This window comes from Macrosteles quadrilineatus, unplaced genomic scaffold (assembly GCF_028750875.1).
Source record: "Macrosteles quadrilineatus isolate MER2022 unplaced genomic scaffold, UCM_ALF_1.0 Scaffold_7__1_contigs__length_78375512, whole genome shotgun sequence".
Taxonomy (NCBI): domain Eukaryota; kingdom Metazoa; phylum Arthropoda; class Insecta; order Hemiptera; family Cicadellidae; genus Macrosteles; species Macrosteles quadrilineatus.
In genome coordinates, this window is record NW_026542600.1 from 23017846 (window position 1) to 23033086 (window position 15241).

The 15241-nt window shown below is 34.5% G+C and overlaps 1 protein-coding gene across 2 annotated transcripts in view; it reads right to left on the minus strand.

Annotated features, from left to right (window-relative positions):
• LOC128998357 (inhibitor of growth protein 3-like) overlaps window positions 1-15241 on the minus strand; it is a 30261-nt gene extending 15020 nt beyond the window's left edge. The window contains exons 1-6 of one of the 2 annotated variants that reach the window (XM_054424462.1): window positions 15028-15241; window positions 8743-8783; window positions 7955-8026; window positions 5855-5983; window positions 1896-2030; window positions 1154-1243 (exon numbers count right to left, since the gene is read on the minus strand). In XM_054424462.1, the coding sequence (XP_054280437.1) occupies window positions 1154-1243; window positions 1896-2030; window positions 5855-5983; window positions 7955-8026; window positions 8743-8770 (454 nt within the window). In that variant the 5' untranslated portion in view covers window positions 8771-8783; window positions 15028-15241. Of the gene's footprint in view, window positions 1-1153; window positions 1244-1895; window positions 2031-5854; window positions 5984-7954; window positions 8027-8742; window positions 8784-13180; window positions 13203-15027 lie in introns of those variants that run through there. The other variant, XM_054424461.1, reaches the window with a different exon arrangement.

Below are 15241 nucleotides of genomic sequence, written 5' to 3' on the forward strand. Positions count from 1 at the left end.
GTTTTTAAATGTCTACTCGTGTCATTAACACTATCTTTCACGCGATTGTTGCGTAAACTACTATTAACACGTAACTCAGTGATACGTCACCTCCTCAGGGAGATAGCTCCGCTAGGAGTCAAAAGAAAATCTTAAATGTGAGCATAGGTTGTTAAATGCACATAAAATTACAGGTTTTTGTTAGTAAAATAAAATGAAGCCAACCCATACTCAAAGGGGCAATCGAGTAAAAAAATTACAGCTGTTCAAAGATTACTTGAATTTGCGATTTTGAATCTTGACAGATATGTTATGTGATCCCAATAGTAAAAGCTCGGCTGAAGCTCGATTTTGTCATATGGTGCTTGATCACTTAAGCTTTTAGGTTGGGCTAAGTTCGGCTGGAACATCCAGCCGCTTACACACCTCAAATTTGTTATACTTTTAGTGAAGCTATTACCGAAGGTCTCATTGCAAGACCTGGACCCAGGACCGATTTACTTTTTCGTTTTGATGTCCCCAGTGGCCAAAAACACAATTTGTTCAAATTCATATATATTATAGTTAGCATGATAACTAGAGTAAAAATTATCCGATTTTGATTAAATTTAGTATAAACGAGTAAACCTACGCTTATTTGAATGAGTTTGCGGACTAGTATGATCAGACTATGGGAGTGGGGAGTTTTAAGGAGTAAAAATGGGTTTTTTTTATATTTGATTCTCAGACATAGAAATTCCCAATTTCTCTCTAAACCACTTTGAAAACCTTAAAATGACAAATAATTTAGTATCCAGAAGTATGTTTGTATGGTTATTGGTTACAGAGAATATTCAAAAATTGTAAATTTATAAGTACCACGTGATTCTTATGGCGAATTAGTAAACTATTGTAGTTTGCATGTTTATGAATATATTTGTCCAAACTTGTCAAATTTAATTATTTTGTACTAAGCGATGAACATTTTACTAAATAAACCCACACCTCCCTGTAGCAGCAAACCTAAATAATCGTTAAAACCAATGTAATACTGTTTAAGGAAATATTTTAATGAAAATCAAATCAGGCAGATGGAAACTCGCTTGGTCTGCAGATTTTCTGTGGAAGGAGTATTTATTTTTTAGTTGTAGGCAATGTGTCATAATTACATGTTTAATTACTATTTTATCCTTACCACTCGACATGCAAGACTTGTGTGAGGTGAAGGAGTATCGATTCTCTTTTTGGCAGCTGTTACTGGGAGGAAGATCCAGTTCTTGTGAACCTGTGGAGAAACAATATACAGTTTAATTTTGTTAATAACGATTATAATTTATATAGGCTACGGTAAACATCCTCTTAATCGGAAACCTCGGGATCAAAATCTCGAGTGGAAAAAAATTTGACAAGTTAAACTGAGGTGCACTTACATTTGTTAAAACTGTTTATAATCTACTCTAATTTACACCGATGTAGCTAGGTGCAGCTTCTGAAAATTAAAGTGGGGACAAGACCCAGCTCAGTATCTTGACTGTGGGGCTAATAACCGATGAGTCATGTAGTGAACGATTGCCATTTACAGACAATTAAGATTATGGACAGCCTAACCCCAAAACCAGATGAAGCAGTGTTAACTTGGGTTGGATAAAAAGGTTTGGCTTTGTAGCAATAACCTCAATATATTTAGACAAAATGTCTCTTCCAGTCAAGTTAAACGTTTAGTTTGTGATCTTCATTTAAAGCAAAGATAATCAGTGGTTAAAGTTACTCGTTCTGCCAAAACACAATTGGGTAAAGTTATCCTTTTTTTATATAATCATTAATCGTGACAGCAATTAATATGCTGAAAATTATACTGACTGACTAAACAAAATCAACACTTTAACATAAATAAAATTAGGAATAGTGAACAATTAACTAAAAATGGTATTCCTTACGTTTTTCCAAAATCTCAGTAATGCCCATGTTATCGGCTTCAAGTTCCATTTTGAACTTGTGAGTTTCTTGTTCCAGTCGGCGTAAATACCGGGACACCAAGTCGTGCATGTGATTTGCCAGTTGAACTTTTTCATCTAAAATCACAAGTATTCCCAGGTTTAATAAACACTAAAACCATCTTTTTAATAGTTTTGCTATTTGCTTATTTATTTTTAAACATCTTAAAATTTTTCATTTACTCTATTTAGTTGGAGGAAATATAATAAAATGACCAGCATTGGAGTTTATTTTAAAAGGGAGATTACTGCTTGCTGACCTGAGAAAGTTATTGTTCGGAATTTTGGTTGCACAAAAAAGGTCACATAACATCAGAAGCATAATTCATCTTTGTGTGGGAGTTCCTGCGAAAGTAGATACACAAGGATAAAGTCAGTAAGAAGTTATTTGTTTAACAAAGTAGGTACAAAATAATTTTAGCACTTTAGCAGTAACATTATATTTGGTCAAATTCATAATGAAGTTTGTTAGCATATTTTTGAGGTAAACCTCCTACCTTTGCATTAGTCAATAAACCTTAGTCTTTAACAATGGTGATTCAACACAAAGTCAAGAACATGATAACAAACAACACTTTAAAACACGTTCACAGATTTTTCTCATCAGTCAAAACTCACACAACTTTTAATACTGGATGAAATATTTATCATTTATGTGGAAACAATACCTTTCTAGTCATTAAATGATAGTGCACCATTAAAACATTTACTAGATAAGTTCATCTACGCTATTGGCAATGATAATCAATTGTTACGCACCGTATATTTTTCTAGATTAATTTATCTAATTTATTTTGACATGTTCTTTACCAGCACTGGAACTTGGGACATGTTTTTGGTGTAATATGACCTATTTTATATATACTGGTTTAAAGTGGAATGAACATTACGGCCTTGATTATGAGGTCAGAGCTGTTTATTTATTTGTCATCAAAACATCTACACTTTAATAATGGCGAATATATGAAGATTTTAAAAGTTAACTTTCCTTTGCACATATATGTTAACTCTTCAAGAGTAAAAGTGCTGAAAAAACATTGCTGAACCTTTATAGTACAGGATGGTTAAAGGGGGTTTTGTGATTTTGTTTAAATTACCTAACATTTATTTCCAATTAATCTGTAATAAAACAAAACTAAGCCATGGGTTATGAAACAGTTTTAGTAATAATAAGTTTTATGACGTAAGCTATAGCCTGGTATATCATTTGGAAATACATCGAAGGAGGATATTGTGAAGACAATTGGATGTATTGTTTTATTATTTGATGGTATATTGTCCTTAAACCAACATGTTATAAACAACGGTCCTTTTAAAACATTTTCTTAAAGGTTTCACTTTTATTTATTGGTAATTGTTTTACTGATAAATTAGATAAAAACTAATTAGACTTGAGCGATAGTTGGTGACATATTTCCCGCTATAACTACGGAATAGCGTATAACGGGAGATCCATAAAAACTGCTAACATTTTGCTTTGTGACAGCTCAGCTAATTCATGGATTAGAGAGATGATATTTGTGTTGTTTGGTTCTTTAATTAATAACATTTTTTGTAATTACAGTAGAGTCCCGCAAACTCGCCGTAATGTGGACTGGAGGGGTGCCGAGTTTGTGAAATGCCGTGTTAACAGGAACTAGGGTTAAAAATAAGAAAAATACAATTTTTAAGCTTTTTAACCGCCTTTCTTATTTATGTTTATAGTACAAGTCAGTATTAAGTCATCAGATATAGTACAACAAATCCTTGGTATGAGTTGCAAATTATTTGGCTTGAGTCCATTTTTAACTCGGACTCAAAAAAATCACTAATTTTCTGAGCCAAGTGATGGCCGAGTTATCCAGACTGCCGGGTTATCGAGAGCCGAGTTTGCGGGACTCTACTGTATAAGTTGTTTAAACTATTCAACTTTTCTAATGGAAGTGGCATAAAAAATAAATTATGTGTGATATCTAAGCAACGTTTGTAATAGTTTGGGGTTTCGTTGTGAAAACCTTGCTCTTCAAGTAGCCCCACAACCATAAATCAAAGGCGTTAAGCATGGGTCACACTAGGCTGGCATCAGGGGCGAATTGAAAGAAGCCGCTACTGTCAGCTTAGTGTGACCGCAAAATTCCCAGCTGGCACCGCCAGCCGGTGAGTATTTGTCAGCGGCTGGCGAAGTTGGACATGTTCAACTTTTGGTAGCAAGGCAGCGGCGACTAGAGGTCACGTGACCACTCTCACTCGCTGACGCCAGCGAGCAGCGTAGTCTGACCACCTCTAGAAGCGTGCCAGAGCTGACCAAAGATAATTTCCAACTTGGTTTAACACAAAAGGACAAAAGCAACCGTCTCAATTTTTTTATTAGAGGTTTAGCTAATTCTAGTAATTCCCGGAATGTATGTGGTGACATTCGTAAAACATTTTTGTATGTTTCTGATTCATCTTATAGTGCGTTTAAAAACGAGGTATTTTTAAAAAGTATTTTTATTTATAAATTATTTGTATCCAAGGCCTTGTCCACTAACGTCTCTTCTTGCGGGTGCGGTTAAGCATCTTATAATAAAATTATTTCTCTTTCACACACATCCTCAATATTAACTCCTGGTTTATGAGGACCCAAAAAAGGATGAAATGGCGACAAGAACTGAGCTTTAAACTAGGCGATTAAAAGTAGTATTTGTAGCATAGAAATTACTGAGCTTAGGTGGTCGGGGAAGCAGGTTATTGATTTCTTAAATTTATTCCAAAACTATACGTGCTTGTGGGACGTTTCTTTAAAGAAGTAATACAGTGATTTGTTGCAAAACCTCACAGCTGTTCCTTCTCACACATTGTTAATATCACGATCACCAGCGGCTGACAAGCAGCCTAGTGTGACCCGTGCAAAAGCCGCTGCTTGCTGATGATGGTGCCAGTTGCTGATCACCAGCGGCTGGTGAGCAGCCCAGTGTGACCCGTGCTTTAGGGATGGAGACCGGGCAGCTACAACTGGGTGATGGCGAGTTGACGATAACCGACGATAGTTCAACATTGATTGTATAGATTTCACTGAAAGCTAATCTAGGCTACCGGTACTGGATTTTGTGATATTTAATTTTAGAACACATTCTCAAGTTGTAAATAAATCTTACAGAATTAAAGTGACAACAAAACTTTTAATTCATGAATGCATAAGGTTACTTTAAATGAGCAATACTCTCAATACTGAATCCAATAGGAGTGTATTTAACTACAACCAAATAGTTTTCTCGGTTAACTCCAACAAAATAAAATTTCATTGGTTTAAAATGCCGTCAGTGAAAGTGAAATATTCTATAATTGTTGTTTATTGTTGACAGCTTTTTTTTTCTTACACCAGAGTGAAGCTTCCTTCCTATTAGGAAAGCTTTATTTTCTCACAAAAATCCATAAATAGGCCTAGTTATTTTTTGCTGCACATGAGAGGTAGAAAGTAACACGCTCGCGTTACACATTATATTTTTCCTACAGTTACTATAAAGCATATAAATAATTATTAGTCTTCCAAACACTAAACTGCACGTTTAGGTTAAAGGTTAAATCCAAGAGTTGAACGAAAATAGAATGGTAACACAAAACAATAGTTTAAGTCGTATTATCAAAGGCTGTGAAACACTGCACCAGATGATCGTAGTCGTAGTATCTTTAATTGTGACAAACTTATTTTCAATCGTAGACATATTATGTGCCTTATATAAGCACACTGTTTTGTATTGTTTGGTTGGAATAACGGAGTGCGGCAATAAATTCAGCAATTGGTAGCCTGCTTTGACAGGTAAATGTAAGAAAAATAATTTTCTCATTATCAACTAAGCTTAGTGTCTTAACAATCCAGGAACATTTTGACTCTTCTTCGTAATCGACCAATAATTAATTAAAAAGAAAAATTATTAACAAACCTGCATCCTCCAACGTTTTGTAATAATCTTTCCGTATTGCTTCATATTCCTGTTCCTTCTCTTGAGCCTCCATTTTCTTTGCATTGGAAAAAAATGTCTTTACACGTTTTTCCAAAGTATCCATAGTATCTGGAAGGGAAAGGACGGAGTGCATTAATAAATGAGTTTTTTTTAGTATATAACAAGTATATACCATGCAGTATGCATAACAGCTACATTACACCAATTTATGGAACATTAATTTGGCTGATTGTGGTGTATAAAAACCACAAGGTTGTTGTGTTGTTTACTGTTAGTGCTTAAAACAGGGCCATATTTCCGAATGGGTGGACTAGGTGCGCGCTTATGGTCTGGCGGACACGTTGCGGGCGTGGGCTGCCAGCTGCTGCGTACACGTAGTGTAGGCCTACCTCAAATCCTCCCCCAACTATCGTTCGTTACTACGCAGCGGCAGCGTGTATGACATCTGTAATGGAAATACTGATGTAAGCGAAGAAAAGCTGGTGATCGATCTCATCACTTATCAGATGTTGAATATAGCTTCTTTGATGAGCTTGTACACTTTAAATCCCATATCAAAAGTGTCAAGGCAAGACTTGAAAAATAAAGAAAACCCTAGCTAAGATGATCTTAAAATATAGCACAAAAACTGATATTAAACTCAAACTTAAAGCCAAATGTCCAAGTGAAAAACCTAACAAAATCACTCCACTAAGGATTTTGAAAGAAATTAGAGAAGAAGATCTTCATTCAGATTTTCCAAATTTATAAATAGCATTAAGGATCTTTCAAGCTCACAAAACTAAAAAAAAATTTCCAAAACTAACAATAACTAAACTGCTCACCTGAAAGATCATTTCCATGCCTTGAAAGGGCAACAAATTATTTAAGAAACCGATATTCTGAAAAAATACTTTGGTAACTAGCAGTCTTGAATATTGAAGGAGAACTGCTGAACTCCATGGACTTCAGTATGTTATTCTTCATAGTAGGATCTGTCATAGATATGCAGGGTGAATCACCCGTGCACATTCTTTAATGGGATATACAGCCGCTTGTGTAACTCACTGACCAGGTATACAAATTTTTACCCACTTCTAGAATAGCTAGGGATCTGAAATCTTTTGTGGGGTTCCGTCTCGGTCCCAACCACCCAGAAAAAAAAACATTTACAAATTAAAACCTCCCCAAAAATTTCCTTAAATTCAAATTTTTGGAGAAAAACAAGTTTTTTTAACGGCTATAGCTTGAAATCAACACTATTAGACGTTTAAAAAAAATCACACTCCTTCACCTTCAAAAATTTGTAAAATGTCTTGGATTTTCAACGTCTTTTTAATTTATAAAATCAAGTACTTTTCGGACATATATTTGTAGCCTACTTTTAATGATCCCAAAATTAAAGGAAAAGTGCCTCAAGTGACATTTTAAAATTTTAACATAATACACAAATTTTAAATGGCAGATTTTCAATAAAAAGGTAGTTTTTTAACACTTGTTGGGCACAACTGTTGTGCACGGGTGGTCTGATTCATCCTGTAAATGCTTATAACACTTTTCATTAAACACTTTTAGTCATATCCACTTACTTTTTTGTTTTGATTCATTCAGTTTTAAAATAAAACAGTTTTGTAAATAAAAGTATTTGTGATTGTATATCTGACTAAAAGTGTTCAATGAAAAGCGTTTTAAGAACCCTTGTATACAGACGTGTTTGTTTGCCGTTTTCGCGCCGCAAAACGATTATGACCCTTCTGATTGGATACAACAACAACATTGCATTCCATGTATCCTAAACAGAATCTCTTTTTGCATGAAAACGGCAAATCAACAAACAACTGTAAAAAGGGCTCAAAATGTTATTTGATTTGTTGATGCAACATGCAATTGCCGATTACTTTTCTACAAAATCAGCTGACATGACATGGCACGTATTGGGGTAATCTTAGTGAGGTCGGGGAGCGCGCTGACGAGTGGTGGGGGGAGGGGGGCGGCTAACTTCCCTGCCTAAAGGCGGCAGATAGTTAAATAGGTACATCCCTGGCTTAAAAATATAATATAAAAGCACAACAAATTAATTAAATTTGTATAATCTCTTACTTTGTACTTGAAGATCCATCTCCCTCATGTCGGTAAATCTATCACGAAGTTCTTGAGGCAAGTGTTCAATCACTATAAAAAAAAAAAATTCATTAAACCAGCAACTGTTGTTACCTAAATATCAGAATTATTACTAACAAATCACCGGCATTAAAAAATAACTTGACAATTTGTAATGCAGTGTGATATGACTGATATGTACGGTAATTTAACTTGAATGGCTTAAGATTTCTGGCATTGGAGCTCATAGGATTGAGGGAAAGTGGTTTTTTAAATACGGTTAATACTTTCATATCATTGAAACTTGAGTGGTTTTAGTCAGCCAGAGAACATTTTTCAAATTTAAGAATAATGACAGTTTACAGCCAATTAATCTATGATCTGATTCCGTGAAAAAAAAAATCAAAATGGTCTTTGTATGCTAGGTTTTAACCACAGATATGAAACTAGGAATAAGAATAATTTTTGTTTTAATAGACATAAGCTAACGTTTTAGGAGAAGAAGCCAACATTGTCAGGCATCAAATTTTATAATTCATTACCAGAAAACATAAAATGTATAACTGATTTTGGGTCCTTTATTAGTCATTTATTATTGTTAAACATTTGTACAGTTTTAATGAATTTTTTGGAAACACTCAGTGTATTGAGACAACTGCTTAATCCACGAAAGTGTATAGCAAAGACAAATTTGGAATGTACTATCTTTATATATGCCTATATGATAAAATCAAATCATTTTAAATCAAGCATTTTAAAGATTTATAAATTAGGTCTACAGTACTTACTTTCAAGATAGTCTTCCAAATAAAGCATTTTGGTTGGAGTTCTGAAACAAAAATTTTAAACTAAGTTATGAGGCAAAGTAATTGAAAACTTACTTGCCATAATTACTGCAGCTTCAACTCAAGTAGGCCTACGTAGGTCTTAGTCCAGGAGCTGAGGGGGTTTGAGCATGCATGAAAGTAGAACGCAATGTTATTGCTGATTATTTTAATACGGACTGTGGTGATCAAAATTACGTATGTCGCCCATTTCAAAAGTGGTCAATAAGGTAGGGGGAGGGGGCAAACATAGCGGTTTGCGCTATGCGTTAAACCGCTGATATTTCGAAAACGGTAAAATATAGAACATCTGTTAAAACGTCATTGTAATTCTAAAAATGTGGACTTCAATAATGGTTATTGGGTCCAATAATGGTTACTATGAGGTCGTATCTCCATAAATAAACAAGTTATTGTATAAAATATGTAAAAATGGACTTTTTGTGTAGTTTTGTTTACCGAAAGTAGAATTAATTTGTGGGTGTCGCAAAGAAGTAATCAAATATCTTTGCTGATAGTTGTAATATGGACTGTGGTGATAAAAAATATGCATGTCACCTACTTTTCAGGTGGTCAAGAACTTGGGGGGAGGGGGGGGGCAAAGATGGCGGAATGCGCTATGCATTGAAACGACTGTAGATCGATAACGGTACGAGATGGGACATCGGTTAGTTTTAATCCCAATAGAAAAGGTTATAGGGTAAAAAGTTGTATCTTAACTAATAAAAAAGTCATAACAATAATAAGTTTAACAAAATCTACATTATACAGCTATTTTCTTCGAAAATCATATGGATTGTTGATAAATAATAGTGTAATTACTTAATTACTCGGCTAAATATTAACCAGATGCATTTTCTTATAAGAAAAAAAAAATATTATTACAAATACATATGGTTTAAAATGTAAAACACGGCCTCCAAACTACGTATAATAGGCTACTTGGGGTTTCGCCACAATCAAATGCATACCTAATACAGACTACCACTACAAATCCAATTTTAATTATAATGTTATAGGTTATTACAATATGATTATGTAACAGATTCTTATTAAATACAGTTATATGATGATATGATGATTTCTTTATAATGATCCAAATTTCAATGATGACACTTTTTATTCTGTAATGATAATAAAAAATTGGCAAAACAGTTTTCTACCCTTCCGTTGGCAATAAGGCTACATCTACTCAATCTAATGAAATACCAGTGAACGTAAACTCAATTACTCATCCTGACTCTTCTTGGAAAATGTCAAAATCAGCTTCAAAAAGAGCTGATCAGTCCGTTGAACCAGTTATTCCAACACAAATCAGATTCAGTATCTTTCAAGACAATTCCACACACCAGGACTCCCTTGTTATGAATAACAACTGTGAGGATGCTGAAAAGAACTACAAGCGCTCAAGTTACGACAAAAGGACTAACTCAAGACCTACAAGTAAAAAGAAACAAATAAACTATAAATTAACAAATGTTTCTAAGCAAAGAATAAAAATAACTGTCTGTTCAGATAGTCAAGGTAGCAGTATTGCTAGCAAGGTTGAATCTTTTAGTCGGGGTAATATCTGTGCCTTTGGTTATGTCAGAGCAAATGCAACTTTGTTGCTAGTTGTTGACTCCTCCACAATTGAGGAAAAAACTCCAGTCGTAATCATCGGGGGAACTAATGACAGCCTTGATTCTAGCTTAAATTATATTTACTCGAAACTAGAATCAAAATTAAAACATTTAAGCAAACTACGACCAACATTCATCACTACAATTCCTACCAGGTATGATAAACCATCTTATGACAAAACCACCTCAGATTTAATCCGTGCTAATTGTTATTTAAGAGAACTGGTATCAAGAATTGAAAACACATATTTAATAGACCTGAGTGAGCTAAAACGTTTTCACTACACCAGACATGGCCTCCACCTGAGAAACAATGGTAGAAAAAAGGTAGCCCGCATGATTATTAGTTCTGTGACAAAATGGACCCTCAACGCTCAGCCATCGACTTCAAATACCGATTATACTCCTGTCCCGGATATCAAAGAAACGCCTCTTTCCATTTTTACAGAAGACCAGCTAAATCAATACAATATTACTGATAAAATTTCTATAATTGATGCCAATATGAAAGATGGCATTAATATTTACAAAACTAATGATAAAGTTGCTTTCGGACACTGCATTTCTGCCGATTTCACCTGCAATCAACAAATGAGTCAAGGTGTGGCAGTCAGCTTTAAGGACATGTATGGAAAACCGACAAGTTCTGATTATTGCAATAAATATTTAACATGCCAAGAACAACAAAATAAAGCAGTAATTTACAGTCTAGTAACTAAGCCCCGATACTACAATAAACCCTATCCTGAAATTTATAATTTGGCTTTTGAAAATCTAACTGATAGTAAAAAAAAAGAGATTTCCACACTTTCATTTGCTCCCCACTCGGCTGTGTTAGGGGCCGTATACTTCCACGTCACTTTGCAGCAGAAATAACTAAGTTCCAGCGCAGTACTGGTGCCTTTGTTAAAATTGTAATTCATAATGAAATGTCAAAAAATAATCTTAGAAATGGTTTATCATTCCCTGAATTTCGGACACAAATAGTAGATGCCATGAAATTGGAAGCAACTAGGACTCCACCTACCCAGCAAAGCAGCTCAGAAAAGTCATTTCTATTTCCACAAGTTCCAGCCTTTCCTCAATCTGATGGCAACCATGGTGATCCTGCAACTTCCAACAGCAGCCATGACCTGCAGCCTGCTCCAAAGTCTCCCAGATCTCCAAAAGTTTGTGACAAGGGGGGTAATAAAGTCAATTCGGGGAATAGTGCAGTGTCAAGTGAAATTCACAAACAAAATGAAGCTCAAAGACCAGAAAAACCTTTTTTAGCTTTAAGTCAGGAAAATGTAATAATAAAATAGGTAAAGTGAATAATTTTAGTATTTTACATCAAAACATTAGAGGAATCCAGTCTTCACTTGATTCATTGGAGATCACTCTAGATGAGTTGAACGCTAGTATTGTTGTATTGTCGGAGCACAAAATGGTGAGTCCATCGTTGGAGAGACTCAATGTTAATGGGTACAATGTTAGTGCTTGTTTTGGCCGTAAAAAAAGTAGGGGTGGGGGGTGGGGTCATTGTTTTAACAAAGCCGTACCTTAACTGCAAAGAGATATAATACCCAAAATTCAAAATCTTATTTCAGAAACAATTTTTAAAATTTGTTTAGTAGAGATTCAAAAAGTTTTGTTTAAAAAAAAGTTACTTATAATTGGCTGTTATAGAAATCCCATAAAACAAAACGAATCAGAATTTATTGAAAGATTAAATACCATGCTTGAAATTCTAAGTTCAAAATTTAAACATATAATTTTTGTTGGTGATATAAATATTGATATGTTGGATAAAAGTTACAATAATAGAAATAGATTATTGCATATTGTAAAAGCTAATGGATTTAAGTCATTAATTGATTTCCCCACTAGAATCACTGAATCAACTCAAACTGCAATAGATAATATATTTAGAAAGCAATTATTACAGAGTCATAGGAATCAACACTCAACTCTCAGACCATGATGGTCAAATTCTTGAAATTATCAATAATAGTGAAACTTCCAAATTAAATATTGGTTCAAAGGTCCATTTTGAGTATAAGAGGAAATTCAGCGATGCAAATATTAATCAATTTATTAGGGCACTGGAATTTGAATCATGGTCAAACCTTTACTCATCACCGGTTGAAAGAAAGTACGATACATTTCATCACATTTTTATGTATCATTTTGATAATTGTTTTCCTGAGACTTTGATAAGACAACATACTAACAAAAAATGGATCTCTAATGAATTGAAGTTAGAAAAATAAAATATAATTAATTTCAGAAAATTGGCTAGAGAAGTTAATTGTAAAAAAATGGTTAAAAAACTAGGGAAATGAACAAAAATTTCAGAAAACGATCATACACTGCAAAGAAAAATTACTATAAATCTGTTATTAATAATTCAAATAATGTAAATAAAACCACTTGGAAGATTATCAACTCAGAAGTAGGAAATAAAGCAAAAGATATACAAAACATAATTTTAAAATCAAATGACATTGTATGTACTGAGCCTTCTCTGGTTTGTAACCAATTTAATAATTATTTTGCAGATTTAATTGAGGATACTTCAATATGCAGTATGGAGCAAACTCAAGTTGAGACAGAAAATAGTTCAGAATATGATTTGTTGTTAATTAGTACTAACAATTTTAAATTTAGCTTTGTTGATGAGAAGGAAATTGATTACATTTTAAACCACCTAAAAAAATTCTTTTAGTACGGGATATGATGGTATTCCTGTGGTACTCCTAAAAAAAGCAAGATTTGTATTACTTAAACCAATCACTCACATCATTAACTCTTCATTAGTTTGGGCTAAGATGGTTGATTGGGATCGGCATCAATGGATTACAATTTTTATAAGAAAAGCCCATGGGGAGTAATGCAATGGCCTAAGTTAGCCCCAAGTTAGAACCTAGCTTTAATGTGCTAAACAGTTCCACGCTAGTGTTCAACAAAATGAGGGTTTTTTTTTTAGCTGGTGGCTTGTCTGTAGGACATTGAACTCATGGGAGCCTGGCACTTATTAGGCTGCGGCTCCACTTGCCGTAAATTGTCGCGCTGCGAATTGTAGCGCGCTACACGCTACAGTTGGTGGCTCCACTAGCAGCAGAGTGCGAACTACAATCTGCAGCGTCCTCAGATGCACCGTGGCTCCACTAGCAGTTTAGTGTAGCGCCGAGGTAAACGTGGCCCTGGATCATGCCGCAAATTAACATTCGTAGTGTTGTTATCAAGACGACTCCGATCACAGCAGGAAAATGGTGGATCCATCCAATATTAAGCAACGGAAAGTCCGAAGGGATGTTCCACACATTGCATACTAGCCTAAACTACAAAAGTATTCAGACAAGTTTTTTTAATATTATCGAATGCCCCAAAACTCCTTTGATCCCTTAATAGAATGAACACGTTTTAAGAAGGATACCAAACTAAGAGAAGCAATTGGAGTAGAGGAAAGGCTTTCAGTGAGATTAAGGTAATTTTAGGGTACTGAATTTTAACTAAATAATTTTATACAGTGAACCCTCGCTTCAACAATCCTTGGTGTGTTGAATTACTCTACTATAATGGTCATGTTATCTCTATTTCTATTCTATTTTAATTTTATTACACTCATTCTCTCTCAGAAGTAAGTTAATATTTCTAAGTAACCAATGTAGGGTGTTTTTTCCTTCCACCATGAGGGTGGATATTAATGAGTTTCGTAAGTTTTTGTTGTAGCCTACCTAATAATAATAATCTAAAACAGCCATTATGAGCTTTTTTATTATAGGGCTAGTAGGCTAATCATAACAATTGTACGACTGCTGCATTTAAAAACGAATTGAATGTTATTTGTTTCTCCAATCACTACTGTATTACTTTATAATACAAAGTAGGAAACCTCTAGACACAACCTATATAAATCAAGATTCCCACACTCCCGATGTAATAATTTAATAATTTCTAATATAATAATTTCACTGTCCAGTTCAGGCTCTAAAATAAAAAACTAAGGACACTAAAAAGTCGATATTGATTGTAACGTGTGTCTTGTGCCTGTATGCTGGTCGGCTGTCCGTACACTGACTTGGCGCGGCACTACAATCTACAGCTAGTGGAGCCACCTGTTGGCTGCAAAATGTAGCACAAAAATGGCCCAAGTTCCATTCCCACGCGACGCTACATTCTACAGCGAGCCATAAAATGTAGCGCACTGCAGACTGTCGCTAGTGGAGCCACCTTCGTTTGATCGCTGCATTCCCATTTCCTCAACTGACCAGCTACAATTTACAGCGCGGCAATCTAAGTTACGGCAAGTGGAGCTGTGGCCTAAGAGAACATGACCCTGAGTTTTTAAATGCATTTTCACTTCCTTGCCACAAAAAAGGAGGTTAACTTATTAAATCATTGTAAATATGATAAAAAGTTATAAAGATTAATTGGTATAGTATATGATCAACAACAAAGAAGGTCAAGGTAAAGAACCAACTATTGTTAAACCCTATTGAACCAACGTAACAGGCTTTATAGCGTGTCATTAATTGACCCTCGGTAAAAATTTGTGCTTCAGCCAAGCGTTTACACTTTACAGTAGTATAGTATAGCCCTACCAAAATGTGATTTGAGAATAATAGTTAAAGTTATCACTAACCTTAATTTAAGGTAGGCTATTGTCCAGGTTTGCTAGCAAGATGCTGATATATTTTCCAACAGTTACACGTTGTATGGCACTAAATTAATAGTAAATACTGACTGAACTTTAAAAATGTGTTTAATTAGTTGTTTTTAGAGAAAAACATTTGTAAATAAATAAATAATAAATCTTTCTTTACATTCTTCTTCTTTCTCGAATCCTGCCAGTGCCA